General features: G+C 41.6%; 1 protein-coding gene across 2 annotated transcripts in view; it reads right to left on the bottom strand.

Moving 5' to 3' along the window:
* Nucleotides 1-203: 203 nt before the first annotated feature.
* LOC121313251 (cytochrome P450 26B1-like) overlaps nucleotides 204-16,192 on the bottom strand; it is a 34,861-nt gene continuing 18,872 nt past the window's right edge. For both annotated transcript variants that reach the window (XM_041245716.1, XM_041245633.1), the window contains exons 3-7: nucleotides 14,885-15,109; nucleotides 8,876-9,151; nucleotides 5,329-5,484; nucleotides 1,185-1,466; nucleotides 204-768 (exon numbers count right to left, since the gene is read on the bottom strand). In XM_041245716.1, the coding sequence (XP_041101650.1) occupies nucleotides 376-768; nucleotides 1,185-1,466; nucleotides 5,329-5,484; nucleotides 8,876-9,151; nucleotides 14,885-15,109 (1,332 nt within the window). In that variant the 3' untranslated portion in view covers nucleotides 204-375. The remainder of the gene's footprint in view (nucleotides 769-1,184; nucleotides 1,467-5,328; nucleotides 5,485-8,875; nucleotides 9,152-14,884; nucleotides 15,110-16,192) is intronic.

The raw sequence follows: 16,192 nt of genomic DNA, 5'->3' as shown, positions 1-16,192 counted from the left end.
CCGCTTCTTTATAAAGAGGTGTTTTAGCTTTTCATCACTGTTTTTAATACACAAATATAATCTGTCCACCTTCATCACTTTTGTTTTATTCTCTGTGGTTGTAAAGTATCAGTTCCCATCTACCCCCTCCCCACATAGGGATGGGGGAGGGGTGTATCGATATATAGAGATTATATATATATACTATACTTACATATTATATATATCTATAATATATATATATATATATATATATATAAATGCAATCTATACATTTTTGCAGCTTCATGATGTTTGCTTGTTTTGTCTTTTTATATGAAGTTAGCATTCAGAAGTCCAGGATGTTTGTTTGTTTTCGAGTTTTGCCCTGCAAGCCCATGCCCCCCTTCCTCCTGGTCAGACGGTAGCCCCCAGCATTTCATCCGTCTCGGCCATGATTTCGTTCTGGTTGGAGTCGAGTCCAAAGAACTTGACCTTCAATCCGTCCACGGGGTGCACGACAGGCACGGTGATGATGCCTGGGAAAGTCCTAGTTGCCAGCTCGAAGCGGCTGGTGCTGGCCAGCTCCACGGCCAGCACCCGCAGGAACAGCTTAGCCAGCTGCTTACCCAGACATGTCCGCACCCCCCCTCCGAAGGGAAGGTAGTGAAAGCGGCCGTCCTTGTCCTCACTGCGCTCCTGGCTGAAGCGGTCCGGGTCGAAGGTGTCCACGTCCTTGAAGACCGAGGCCGTGTCGTGGGTGTCCCTGATACTGTACATCACGCTCCAGCCTTTCGGAATCTGGAAACCCTGGCAAGGGAACAGACAGAGACAGTCAGTCAGTCCTGTCCCTGCTGCTACAGGCGATGACACACAAGTGCTGAAATCCTTTCTGGCTGGAGAAACAGCAGGGCCTATTGATCTGTGCCCATTATTAGTGTGACTAACAACACTTAACCTGACCTGACATACAGTTATAACAGCTGCTTTATTCTGTAAGCAGTAGTACCCATTTGGATAGCAAATGCTAGCCAAGTACATTCACTGCAGATTCATTTGTATGATTTACAACTATAGCCTTACAAGTACAGTTCTCCCTCGATAATTCACAAGTCAGTAATCAACGATTTTGGTTCTGTGTCACTTTTAATAAACCCTCCACTCCCATTGCCTAAAAGCTCAGGTCAGCAATAAATGCAGCGTGTAGTGTGCCTGTTTGGACTCACGTCAAGTTCGAAGGTTTGGAGGGCAGTCCGGTAACCTCCTGAGACTGGTGTGTAGAGTCGCAGTACCTCCTTGATGACGCAGTCCAGGTACTTGAGGCTGAAGATGGAGTCGAGACGCAGCGCTCCCTCACACAGGCAGCCATTGTGCAGGATGCCGTGGCTCCGCAGCTCCTCGCGCAGTTTCTCCAGCACTGCCGGGTGCTTTAGAAGTTGCATGATGAGGGACGTGCTGGCACTGGCTGTGGTAGCGAAGGCAGCGAAGATCAGCTCGATAGTGGATTCCTGACAATGGAATGAAGGGGCAGAATGTTATCACAAAGGGCTCCCTGTGGAATGTTTAAAAGGCTCTGTAACATTTACAGGGATATTTTAAAGAACCCCTGAGAAAGGGTTCTTCAGTTCTGTTTTGCCCCCAGATCATCCATTAGTCTTATGTTGGCTATACTCTTTGAGAGAGGTAGGGCTATATTCTCAAAGGCCTTTAGTTCATAAAAGAAATGAACACTTTACATTAAGTGTCTCTAATTACCATGTATTTACATAGTAATTATTTCGTATTATTCGTTATTCGTAGCGTTTTTTGCGTATTTGCTCATTGTTCGTAACACTTTTCACATTGGTGTAACCGCATCGTATCCGTTCGTAACACTTTGGGTCTCTCCATAGGTTTCGTATCCGTTAGTAAAACTTCGGGTCTCTCCATACCCATTTCCTATCCCGTTAGTGAAGCTTCTGGTCTGCCCAGACTTCGTATCGTTCGTAACACTTGAGGGTCTCTCCATACCATTTCGTTCCCGTTCGTAACTCTTAGGGTCAAAGAGGTATGGTAAAGCATAGGCAAGCATTGTGAAGCCCAGAGAGGTATGATAAAGCATAGGCAAGCATTGTGAAGCCCAGAGAGGTATGGTAAAGCATAGGCAAGCACTGTGAAGCCCAGAGAGGTATGGTAAAGCATAGGCAAGCATTGTGAAGCCCAGAGAGGTATGATAAAGCATAGGCAAGCATTGTGAAGCCCAGAGAGGTATGATAAAGCATAGGCAAGCATTGTGAAGCCCAGAGAGGTATGATAAAGCATAGGCAAGCATTGTGAAGCCCAGAGAGGTATGGTAAAGCATAGGCAAGCATTGTGAATCCCAGAGAGGTATGGTAAAGCAAGGGCAAGCATTGAGAAGCCCAGAGAGGTATGATAAAGCAAGGGCAAGCATTGAGAAGCCCAGAGAGGTATGATAAAGCATAGGCAAGCACTGTGAAGCCCAAGGAACTAAACAGACAAAGACTCTGCTGTGGGTTTATGGTATACCTTTCTAAAATCTTTTATGTAATTCAATTTAAACCATGTGTAATGTGGCAAAACCAAATGACTAAATCTTGTGATTGCTTAGTTCATCATACTAAGACCTGTATGACAGTTTATTCAAATATTTAACCAGCTAAGCACAGAAAGAGATTTCAGGATTACTTGTGAACGGATTACTTTGTAAGCTCAGGAGGTTAAAATGCTCTTTCAATAAGTTTTAGATAAAAGTAACAAAATAACAGTTTATTGCATCATTCACCTTCCTTCGGATTTGAACATGAACTCAAGCAGAGCAGCATGCAGTGTCATCAGCACCACCACTGCAGTGCCATGCTTTAGAAATAAAGTCGCTCATTTTAGGATGTGTGTCCTGTCTGTGGTGGTGAAACAAACAGGAAATACCTGCGCAGGACAGCTTTTCTAGAAAGAAATCTTACTGTTGTATTGCTATCAGATGATCAAGATGCTATTGAAAGGTAGACAGGGCTGCTGTGAAAACGAGTTTAGATTGTCACACTGCCTTTAGGTTTAAGCTACTTCCTTATAAAAGTTCCCCACAGTAAAAGAACACCAAAGTCTAATAAAGCATGGTAAAGCATAGGTATGCATTGCAAAGGACAGAGAGGTAAGGTATGTGAAAAATGTGAAATAATGCTTATTAGGGTTCTTCCAATCAAATGTGACAGCATGAGAGGCAGCAAAGACCACACTGTATGGTAAAGCATATTCAAAACCATGGCATGGGAAAAGCATGGAAAGAACTGCAAAATTACAGTGCACATTTACTGAGGTGAACTTTTTACCTCCATGTTTTTTGAAAGCTTGTTTTGGTTTTGAGAAACAAGAGCTAAGAGTCTTTATCTGCTAATGGTATTACCAGATGCCTTATTTCTAAGAGAAACCTGATCTAAATGTGTTGTTACTCGTGGATGTATTAGCAGGAATGGGCCTTTGTGCTGTACACCCCTAGCCACGAGTCCCATTCATGGCCTGCAAGGCTCCTGAGGGTTTTATTTTATTTTATTTTACTTTATTCTGTCTGAACTGATTTAAGTGATGACACATACAGAAATGAACTTGTTTCAGGACAAACCTGAAAACACTCATTGTTTTGCACCTGCCAACAATTCACAAACACTTTGGCAAACCACACTCACTGACAGCCTTGTGGGTGTTTTACATTCTTCAATTGTTTTGCTACTGTTTTAAATTATTATTAATACTTATTTATTTGGCACAGTAGGGAGATGGTCCAACTGGTTTTAAAAAGGCTAGTATGTACAGTAAAGGTGTTTACAATGTGGTAATTTTTTGAGTGCCTAATTAGCTTACCCCTGATTTCCTTCCTAATTTAGAATATCCAATTATGTTCCTCACGGTAGCAATTCCCCACACAGTTCAGGAGAACTGAAGGTTAAGTGGACATCCTCCGATCCCACGACCGAGCCAGCTTCCTCTTTTACACCCAGGAACTCGAGAGTGGATGTCAGCGAGCTACCGGCCTCTGGAGTAAAGGCCAGTCCTACAAGTGTCAGCCTGAGCTTACTAGGCACCTGGCCAGTAGTGTCCATTGTAGCGCAATGAGGTGAAACAATCCCTGCTGGTTTTGCCTTACTATCCCGTGTGAGTACCAGAGCCAATGCGATGCTACCTTTGGTATCCGCAGCGAAGACCACCGACTTTGCAAAAACCAGGATACAAACCTGCACTCCCCCAAACTGTATAACTACCCTGCACACCACACAGCTGTGCTTTTACCAGGTGAGCCAGTACACAAATAAATCTTTCAACTTGTATACTGTGGGTTCAATACATTTGTTTTGAGGGATTTAACAAAAAGGCTGAAATACAAATATAATTGTTCAGAACTAAAAATTAAAACTTAAGGATGTGCCCCAAAATACTTCTAATCATGTATTATTATTATTATTATTATTATTATTATTATTATTATTATTATTATTATTATTATTATTATTATTATTATGGGTTTGTTCTTATGCTATTATTTGTAGTTGCGCTGAATTTTGGAATGTGAAATTGCAGGTGAGCAAAACTGTTTAATTTATTTTAAACACACTAGTTTGAAGAGAAAGCCTTTGAAAAAGGTCTAATGTATATGACTGTTTGGAATAGCAACATTTCTTTTTGTGGAAAAAAGGAAATATTCGGCAGGTTTGTGAGGTTTAAATAAATAATAAAAACACATAGAGCACCCTTTTTAACCTTAATTAAACAATTCTCAAGTATACCATATCAGTAACCATATAGCAGTGCTGAGAAATACATTCCAATACATTCGATATCCGAGCCAAAATTCAGAGGTCAACAAATACGAAGGAACCTCCTTACGTATTCAATTGAATCTACCAGGTTACACTGTATTATAGTACAAGAGAACGTGCATGGAACAAGGTCCTGGAATGGGATGAACTGCGAGTACCACTACTCTGCAACAGCAGTCTGTACTCATTTTACTGCACATTCGTTGCAGCTGATTTTCCTACATATATCCTTTGATCCAAAAGACATGGCTTGATTATGTTTTGGCAGGTTTACCCGTCCAGTCCGATAACCACAGGGACGTGGGGATTAACCCTCTGAGCAGCCCAGAGCTAGTCAATCAATTGAACCCCGAAACACCAAAAACCTAGGACCTTAGTGTGTTTGGTGAAGGGATTGTGGGTCCTTTGCTCAGATATGTCTACTAAGAAAGAAAGTCAACATTTAACTAACTATAACTAACTCATCCTCTGAGCCCGAAGCATAACAACACAACCAGACATGTATAGTTCCCAAGTAGTACACTGAAGAAGCCACCTGTCTATACGACTGCAGTAGGTGTACCTTGAGCTCCTGCATGCTCAGCTCGTTGCCGTGCTCCTTGCCGCTGTCAATGAGGATGTCCAGTGCATCAGCATAGTCCTTCCCTTGGGTGCTCTGCAGCTTCACCCTAATCGCCTTCTCGATGCCCTTCTGAAGGGTGTCCCTGGCTCGTATACCCTGGAGGAGAATGACAGAAGAAAGTTTACAAACAAGAGGAGGGCATTCGGTTCATCTTGCTCATTTGCTTGTTAGATCCCAGAATCTCATCAAGCAGCTTCTTGAAGGATCCCAGGGTGTCAGCTTCAACAACATTACTGGGGAGTTGGTTCCAGACCCCCACACTTCTCTGTGTAAAAAAGTGCCTCCTATTTTCTGTTTTGAATGCCCCTTTGCCTCCTATTTTCTGTTTTCAGGTGAATGCCCCTTTGTCTAATCTGTCAATACCATTTGTGACCCCTGGTCTTTGTTTCTTTTTTCAGGTCGAAAAAGTCCCTTGGGTCGACATTGTCAGTAACTTTTAGAATTTTCTAGAGCAGCAATATCCTTTTTGAAGGTGACCAGAACTGAACTTGAATTCAGGTCGCCGCGCATTGTACAGTTTTAACATTACTTTGATTTCAAGACTTTTCAAATAGATTCAATTCTTGTTAGCCTGTCTGCCACATGGTCTCATGAAGTGTTTTTTAAATCCCAAAAAGTAATTAAAGCTAAGGTTTACAATTTTAGAAAAGCAAACTGCATGAAACAGAGACTAACAGAAGTAGATTGGAGTAAAATAGAGAAAACACCCACAGAAGAAGGATGGTTGTTCTTCAAAAATGTAGTACTAGAGGCGCAAAACAATTAAATCCCTAAAGTAGACAAATATCCTTTTTTAGCCAATTACAATATGACCAGTTTTAAAGATCAATTAAAAAAAAAATATTCAGCGAAAAAAGGCACTTTACAGAGCATTAAAAAGGACCAAAAAGAAAGTACACAGAAAGAGTACAATTGCAAATGCAAGTCAAAAAGGAAGTTAGAAAGGCCAAGAGAGAAATAGAAATGAACATTGCTAAGGGAGCTAAAACCAATTCCAAAATGTTTTTCCAATATTACAACAGCAAGAGAACATTCAAAGAGGAGATTAAATGTTTAAGAGATACAAATGGCAAAATCGTAGAGGAAGAAAAAAAAATAGCAAATATGTTAAATGATTACTTTTCACAAGTTTTTACAAAGGAAGATACTGACAACATGCCCCACATGTCATCCAGTTCCTATCCAGTTTTAAATAACTTTAGCATAACTGTTAAAGGGACTAGGAGCTCTTAAAATAAACAAATCCCCCGGGTTGGATGAGATCCTCCCAGTAGTACTCAAAGAAATGAAAGAAGTAATTTACAAACCGCTAACCAAGATCATGCAACAGTCTCTTGACACAGGGGTGGTACCGACAGACTGGAAAATTGCAAACGTAATACCGATCCACAAAAAGGGAAACAAAACTGAACCAGGTAACTACAGACCAGTAAGCCTGACTTCTATTATATGCAAACTTATGAAACTATAATAAGATCCAAAATGGAAACCTATAAACAGCGTAAGACAGTCATGGTTACCTATATGGTAACAGGGTCCTGGGAGACAGTCAACATGGTTTTAGGAAAGGGAGATCGTGTCTAACTAACTTGCTTGATTTTTTTGAGGATGCAACATCGATAATGGATAATTGCAAAGCATATGACATGGTTTATTTAGATTTCCAGAAAGCTTTTGACAAAGTCCCGCACAAAAGATTAATTCTCAAACTGAACGCAGTTGGGATTCAAGGAAACACATGTACATGGATTAGGGAGTGGTTAACATGTAGAAAACAGAAAGTACTGATTAGAGGAGAAACCTCAGAATGGAGTGTGGTAACCAGCACATTACCACAGGGATCAGTATTAGGTCCTCTGCTATTCCTAATCTACATTAATGATTTAGATTCTGGTATAGTAAGCAAACTTGTTAAATTTGCAGACGACACAAAAGTTTGCAGCAGCAAAGGTCATTCAAAATGATCTTGGGCAGATACATGGCAAATGACATTTAATAGAGAAAAGTGTAAGGTACTGCACGCAGGAAATAAAAATGTACATTATAAATATCATATGGGAGATATTGAAATTGGAGAAGGAATCTATGAAAAAGACCTAGGAGTTTTTGTTGACTCAGAAATGTCTTCATCTAGGCAATGTGGGGAAGCTATAAAAAAGGCTAACAAGATACTCGGATACATTGTGAAAAGTGTTGAATTTAAATCAAGGGAAGTAATGTTAAAACTGTACAATGCATTAGTAAGACCTCATCTTGAATATTGTGTGCAGTTCTGGTCACCTCGCTATAAAAAAGATATTGCTGCTCTAGAAAGAGTGCAAAGAAGAGCGACCAGAATTATTCCGGGCTTAAAAGGCATGTCATATGCAGACAGGCTAAAAGAATTGAATCTGTTCAGTCTTGAACAAAGAAGACTACGTGGCGACCTAATTCAAGCATTCAAAATTCTAAAAGGTATTGACAGTGTGGACGCAAGGGACTTTTTCAGCCTGAAAAAAGAAACAAGGACCAGGGGTCACAAATGGAGTTTAGAAAAAGGGGCATTCAGAACAGAAAATAGGAGACACTTTTTTACACAGAGAATTGTGAGGGTCTGGAATCAACTCCCCAGTAATGTTGTTGAAGCTGACACCCTTAATCCTTCAAGAAGCTGCTTGATGAGATTTTGGGATCAATAAGCTACTAACAACCAAACGAGCAAGATGGGCCGAATTGCCTCCTCTCGTTTGTAAACTTTCTTATGTTCTTATGTTCTTAAGACATTTCTGAGTCAACAAAAACTCCTAGTATTTCAGTATCTCCCATATGATATTTATAATGCACATTTTGATTTCCTGCGTGCAGTACCTTACACTTTTTTCTATTAAATGTCATTTGCCATATGTCTGTCCAGTTCTGAGTCTTGTCTAGATCATTTTGAATGGCCTTTGCTGCTGCAACAGTGTACACACGCAATCTGGAGAGCTGCTATCACACACACACTCTCTCTCACACACGCACACACATACACAGTCCTGTTCTGTTGAGTCCTGAAGGAGAAGAATAACACACGCAGTCTGGACAGCTGTCATTACACACACACACACACACACACACACACACACACACACACACACACACACACACACACACCACGGATACGGACGGTCAGGCTACCCTACTTTTGCCCTAAGTGGATACACGTTCTCTGATATATACAGAAAGTAACTGGTAAGTGTGGACATGATGAAGTGTGAGGCAAATGCATGCAGTTCAAATACTGTAACAAAAATCAATAACACAACTAAATTCTCCACCTGCCTCTTATTTTAAAACTAATACCCTATTTTCAAAGACACACCTTGTGCGTCCTTAACCCTAAATTTGAATATTACAACATTGACAAAGCAGTCACCGGGCAACTCTCAGAAGAATCATTCTGCTAAACGGAATGCATTCAAGGGCAATGGCAGGTTTGTAAGAAAGCAAAATGAACTGGGAGGCTCACCTTGCGGTAGCCGCTGAAGGGCAGGTCGAGGGGCAGGGAGAAGACGTTGTTGACGAAGTCCTGGAAGGTGCTGAAGAGGTGTCTCATCTCCTCGTCCGAGACACGGAAGCCCAGAAGCACGCGCACGGCCATGTGGAAGGAGAGCCGCTGGGACTCTCGGTACACGCTGATGGGCTCCGGTTTGCTGCTCCACACCCTCACAGTGTCCTGGATCACCTGCTGGATCTTCGGCAGATAGCTCTCCAGAGCCTCGTGGCTGAATATCTTCGCAAACACCTAGGGTGGCAGAAGGGAGATGGGAGAAGTCAGTGGCTGGTTTGTTGCAAAATTCTGCTTGTGCTTTCTGCATTGGATTGAGACAAAGTTTGCCCCAGATATCAATCCTGCCTATGGCCCAACCTCTCTCTGTCAACGCTTCAGTGTATGTGAGGGAGTGGTGTTGTCAGAAGTGTTCTTTAGGCTTGGTCGTCTACCAAGTTAATCACTTTTTTTTCTTTTTATCGCTAACTTTCAAGTACTATTTGTGTATAGCCATATAGAACAAGAAACTCTAGATTTTTCAGTCGAAAAAATCCTTTATCCTTTTTCTTTGAGTGCACAACAGATTTAACCGTTTCTTAAAAAGAAAGTGGAGGCGAGAGGACTGGTGTGGGTGGGGGCGGGGATTAAAGAATTTGGTTCACAGGAACATTTTGTGTCTTTTCCCTGACAAAGGAAAAGGGTGTCAGTGAATTGACAGCTGGGAATTGAGTACTGTGTGACAGTCTGAACTGTGGTACCAAAACCTTCATGAAAAGTGTGTACAGAACATAAGGCAATGCACATTTCCATTAACAATGTAAACCGTGAAATCCACCTGGTATATCTGCTACTGACAGGTATCATTCAGGTTTGGAAAGGTCCCTTTTCCCTCCTAATGGTTTGTAAAGATGAGTAGTTGCCAACCAGGTTTCATGTTTCCTCATCAGTGCCCTCCAGTGGGTTAATGTAGAAATGCAGTAAAATCCCCTTCCAGCAAGTGCTTACAAACGTCTGCCAAGACCACCCCCCCCCCCCCCCCCCCCCCCCGAGTACACAAGCACATGCAGACCGCAGTGTGTTTACCGTTCATTCATATTCGGATGCCAAGTGAACATTTCATTGAACGTGCCTCTTATGTTTCAACATGGAAAACCTGCACTCCCTCCCTCTCCCTCTCCCTCTCCCTCTCCCTCTCTCAGGATTGTGAGTCTGGGAGCGTGTGTGTGTAAGCTGTTGCCAGTTGGCGCTCAATGCATTATATTGAGTTTTTAAACTTCAGCTTTATTTCTATATTATTTATTTATTTAATATACCATAGATTGGTAGATTTGCAGAACGTGATGGGTTCCCACTCAGGCAGGGTGGGTGGTTTATCTGAGAGACGCGGCTTCAGGTTATTCCTGATAGAAGAAGAGGTGCTGTTTATGGTGGGGGGAAATTGTTGGGTTTGATAATGTTAAATCTGCTTTGAGGATGAATAAGGCCCTTACTGTTTTCTTGAGCCAGGAGCGATTGGTAAATCACAGAGTAGAGGAGGGGTTTTCAGTTCACAATTCCCTGATTACAGAGATGGAATTATTGTTTGCTATGGAAAGATCATGTCCCCTACTAAGATTGATTCCGCTGGGCTGCAAAACAGAGGAAATCAAACAAGTCAGGTTGTTTAGGCGGCAAGTGTTTGTGTTGCTGTACAACCCTGATAATGTGCTAAATGTTGCATGGAAATTTAGTGTTGATGGCAGAGATTATGTTGTGTTTGCCACTACAGACATTATGAAATGTTTTAATTGTGAAGCAGAATGTCATCTTTGATTGCCCCCTGCTATTGGGATAGAATTAACACAGCCTGTTCATAGTGTGGAGCTAGTTTCCAAAGCTTACATTAACTGGACTTTGTGTTCAACAACGTGAAGGCTTTTTAACATTTCCTGCATGTATCATGACAGTGATGGCTCAAAGGGGTTTGGATTTGCATGTTGGTTCAGCACTGTATCACCCTGAAAGTCACTGCATCTCCCTGCAAGCTGATATCCCCTGCTTGAAGAACAGATTTCTTTAACTTCTTATTGCACTCGTTAAAAGGGCAACATGTGTCCGCATGTCTGAAATGCTCAGTGTCAATTGATTTATGAAAAGAAAAACAGAAAAAAAACTTAAATTATATTACTCGTGCCAACACATGGCATAGAACTGAAAGCAAGCTCACTGAGCTTGGTGGTTTCTCTTGCTGTGAGCTGTCCAGAGAAAGGTAAGATTTTCCTGGCCTGGGCTGCACATTTCTAATGTGCTTCTTTTGTTTGGTAAAATAACATCCAAGTTCCCGTAAAACCTTAGCTCTGAAGGTTAACAATAGCACTTTGTATACGAGATCCCAGCATGACCTGACCTCCAAATACCATGGTGAAGGAAGCTTTTCCTAACTTGTAAAACAGAGAGTAGTTCTAAGCCTGTGAACTGACTTCCCTCTCTCCCCCCTCTCTCCTCCCTCTCTCCCTCTCTCTCTCTGTTTCTCTCTCTTCGCTTTGTGTCAGTGCTCATTCGTTGATCAACAAGAGAAATCTTTACCAGTGCAAAGTGAAACAGCAGTATGGAGTAATTATCATTATTATGAAGTCATAGTTATTTTCTTTAGCGTGGTGGAGAAACTATCCGAAATATTCGAAACTAACATTGCTGCACATGAATTTGAATGCAAAAATCCACTTCAGTGTTTGCCATAAATTACACGATAAATATTAGAAATAATTACCATAACGTGTTTTGCCTTGCACCGATTAACCACATTGCCAGAATTTGAGTGACATTTTCTAAAATGGCAAGTGATGTGTGAGACAGTAGGGATTAACAACAACAGAAAAAAAAACAGGATCAGAGTGCTGCTTCAGACCTGGTGCGCGAGTCAGAGTCGGGATACAGACGGAGGCGTGCGTCACGCTTTTAAAACACTAACCCAACTTGCAAGCTAAATGTTAAGCATAGTGATCAACGTTTTGTTTTGATTCTAGTATTTTCTGTTATGAGGACTGTAATAAACGGTGAGGTGTTTTTTTTTAAAGTTAAGTTAAATGTGAGTTTTCACTTGCATGCACATCTAAAAAAGGCAGAAGTAAGCCACAGTAATATTATTACTTTATGAAAATGTGTCTTTTGCCACTTTGTTTCTTGTGCATAGACCACAATATCAGGGATAAAATAAAAAGTCTACTTTTATATGGTTTCTGCCTGAAATCTTTTTCTGGAATAGATCATAGTAATTAATCTACACAGAAACACAACAGAGAAGCACACAGAACATATTATTGTAAGATAAGTAATAAGTACAGAGTAAATAAAAGAAACAGGGATAGATGTTCTAATCCAAGGCTATTGTTGTAGCATGGCCAGGTCCTGTTGCAGGCGAGTACCCAGGGTCTGGAAAGTATGGGGATGATTTCAGAGAATAATGTGGAGATTAAAATGGCCAAGTACATCATCATTAGTAGTAGTGCCTGTTGCATAATACATTTGAAAGATATTTTAGCCCCTATTGTTTGACTTTGACCTTTTTGTATCATTTTTTCATAGCAGTTATTTTTTATAAAATCATCCCTTTTTTGGATCTCTTGAAACAAAACTCCCTCTCTACAGCAGTTTCTGCATAATGTAATATTTCTCAATGCTTGTCATTTAAGGTTTATCTGAAGTGTAATATTACAGTGCATGACTGAGTGATGCAAGCAGAGGGTACAAAGCTTTCAGTATTTTCAGCTTCTTTGTTTACGGTGAATTGATTATAATTGATCAGATCTTTTTTGAAATTTTGTATTTATAAATGTATCATGCACCAATATGTATACATTTTTTAAGTATTTATTCACTGGCACTCAGATTTTTTAAATGTTTACACCTGGCTGTGTATATGAGTACCTGCACTTTTTTGTTGAGAATTTCACCCCTCAAAGGAATGCATAAAAACATGTATTGTCAGAGGATTAAAATGAATTTAATTACAAAACGTGACCTTAAACGCCCATTGATGTTTCCCATGTGTTTTAAAACCCTATTAGAATGTTCAGGGCCTCTGATATTTTTTGTTTTTCTGTAGAATTTATTTTTCTTTCTCCACACACAGGCAGTAACACAAGGCCTCATGCAAGCCTTTGGATCAGTTAGCTATCTGTAGAACAAAATAGGTTTGCCCTCTACTGGGCCTTTTGGGAACTGTGGGCAACAGAGAGACACTGATGATGCTGCTCCCTTGATGTTAAGGGAATTCATCACATCAATTCATCAAAAAAGTTTGTCAGTTAGGTTCAACGACTTGAATCTGGTGCTTAAATTACAATGTAAAGGACCGAAAACACATTAACATACTTGCCAGCATTTGGAAACTGTTCAGGGGGGGGGGGGGGGGGGGGGGGGGGGGGGGTGGGGGGGGGGGGGGGGGGGGGGGGGGGGGGGGGGGGGAGGGTGGGGGGGGGGGGGGGGGTGGGGGGGTGGGGGGGGGGGGGGGGACACTGGGGGGGGGGGGGGGGGGGGGTGGGTCATACATGCAAGTAAAGGATTATCATATAAGTAACAGACTTACCCTGCCCCCCCACCCCCAACTAAACACCACATGACCATCAGTATGACACTAAAACATAATGAAGCATTCCTACCTTTGTGCAAGTTAGTAATGAGCAGATTTGTCAGCCACACGAAGAGTTAAACGAGCACTTTCTATTTCTATTCCATTTGCTGGACCTATTATTTAATATACTGTACATTATATCTCAGACCCTTCAATCACTACGAATGCTGTATGAAAATGAAGGGTGTAGCTAACTCCAGTCCTTCGCCTTACATTGGCTCCCACATTTTACTCATAATCATACACATCAAATCATATTGCAGCAGCAGTGACAAAACAATAAGGTTCTCCAATATGACTGGATGAGACATATGTCAATAAACTGAGATCCCTGCCAAGCAGTGTAGTGCATGAGGGTCAGCAGCCAAAAAACAAAAAAAACAGTCTCCTCTGGTGTGTCCTACAGTGGCCTGAAACCTACTCCCTTGAAACCAAGATCCAAGCCAAAAAGTGGTATTCCCTCAGCCTAAACTTACAGCTCTGTCTTTCACTATTACCAGCCTGGATACTTTAACCACGATGCCCAGATACTGCATGATCCTATTCACCATGCTCAGTATTAGTCAGCACATTGCCGTGCCACAGTAGGATCCAAGAAATGTTATTTCAATGGCTGGGGATAGGACATTCTGTACTAAAAGTGTTACAGTACTAATTACCTATCATTAGGCGCTGTGTGATAGATTTTTGTAAAGAAGGGATTAGCTGTTGATCACAATCTATTTATATTTCAATGGTACAGGTGTGAGGAGAAACATGGTACAAGTTTCAATGGTACAGGTGTGTGAGGAGAAACATGACCCTCTCGGATTCCACACACTGGCTGAGAGACAGGAGGGTTCTGTCAGCAACACTGTTGTTTTGGACCTGCGACTGAGCGCGGTTTCTCACAGCTACACAACGGCACCTGCAGAGATGCTTGTGATAGAGATGTCATGTCTTTGAAATGTTAAGGCACAGGTATATCCTACTGGGAGAGGGGTCTCCAGGGATCTGCAGTGCTTCTTTCCCAGTCCTGCTTCAATTTCATTGGACACACTGCGGTTCTCAAATCAATTTTCTTAGTCAATCCTAACACCTTACCGCTCAGTGCATAATGAATTTATTTTCAAGTCTCATGTATGAAAAATCAGTATATGTTTCATCAACTTTTTGCTTGATGGGGTTGCGCTTGTTTTGTATTTTTCCTGTAGTACCCCTCTTCTGAATCAGAAACACATAGATCAGCTCCTTAAAGAGTGGTATTAATAATTATTCATATAAAGTATAAGCAGCAAAGCCCTTCTAATAGTTTACTATGATTTGATTTAACACACACTTTGCCCATGATTATAATATGCATTATACTCCCCACGCCTGTGTTCCTCCCGACCTACCTTCCTCTTGTTGCGGTGGATGTCCCCGATGGAGTTGGCCAGGCTGTAGGGCCCCAGCAGTGTGCTGGTGCTCTGAGGCCACTCGGCGCTGACCAGGCTGTGTTCTCCCATCAGGACCTTCCTGATGTTCTCGGCCCCAGTGACGCGGATCAGCGGCCTGCCCAGCAGGTGCGTCTTGAACACATTGCCGTACTTCTGCCTCCGCGAGGAATGGAATCCAGAACCCTGAACAAAGCGACAGAGACACTGCTGTCAACAGCCACAGCACAACAGCATGTGGTGACTGTCAACATGCAACACACAACCGGAACGAGGCGGCAGGTCTCCAGCACAGACCACCAGAACTCCAGTGCCATGTCCAATGTGTAGATTGGGCAGTTAATATCAATATTCTATGGACCTCTTCTAGAACAGAAAATATGGTCTCATTGAAAATAAAAATTGCAATCACAAATAGGGCCACAAAACTACTTTATGCATGTGTTGTTATTATTATTATTATTATTATTAAAATGATGTAGTAATTCTATCGGAAATCCGGAATAAATATTGTAAAAGGAGCAAGATGTTTACTCCAGAAAGTAAGTTACAAATGCAACATGCTGTATTTTGTGAAAGGACAATAAAGTTGTCTCTGTTATAAAAGTAAAAAAGGGACTAGAGTTAGGGTTAGGGGTAGGGGTATGGGAAGGGGTTAGGGTATGGGAATATGTTAGGGTTAGGGGCAAGCATTTCCAGTCAGATGGGTAGGACTCATATGAATGTAGGGATGCAAAGGTACTGTATGCATTTTCCTTTAACAATTTAAAATGTGGATGGACTCAACAAAGCAGACACCTTACCTTTCTCATTCCTGACAATAGCTTCCAGACACCTTACCTTTCTCATTCCTGACAATAGCTTCCAGACACCTTACCTTTCTCAATCCTGACAATAGCATCCAGACACCTTACCTTTCTCAATCCTGACAATAGCTTCCAGACACCTTACCTTTCTCAATCCTGACAATAGCATCCAGACACCTTACCTTTCTCATTCCTGACAATAGCTTCCAGACACCTTACCTTTCTCAATCCTGACAATAGCATCCAGACACCTTACCTTTCTCAATCCTGACAATAGCATCCAGACACCTTACCTTTCTCAATCCTGACAATAGCATCCAGACACCTTACCTTTCCCAATCCTGACAATAGCATCCAGACACCTTACCTTTCTCAATCCTGACAATAGCATCCAGACACCTTACCTTTCTCAATCCTGACAATAGCTCCAGACACCTTACCTTTCTCAATCCTGACAATAGCA

The sequence above is a fragment of the Polyodon spathula genome, chromosome 1, assembly GCF_017654505.1.
Source record: "Polyodon spathula isolate WHYD16114869_AA chromosome 1, ASM1765450v1, whole genome shotgun sequence".
NCBI classification, from domain to species: domain Eukaryota; kingdom Metazoa; phylum Chordata; class Actinopteri; order Acipenseriformes; family Polyodontidae; genus Polyodon; species Polyodon spathula.
The sequence above is the reverse complement of the archived record's forward strand: the minus strand, read 5'-3'. Positions and strand labels throughout refer to the sequence as shown.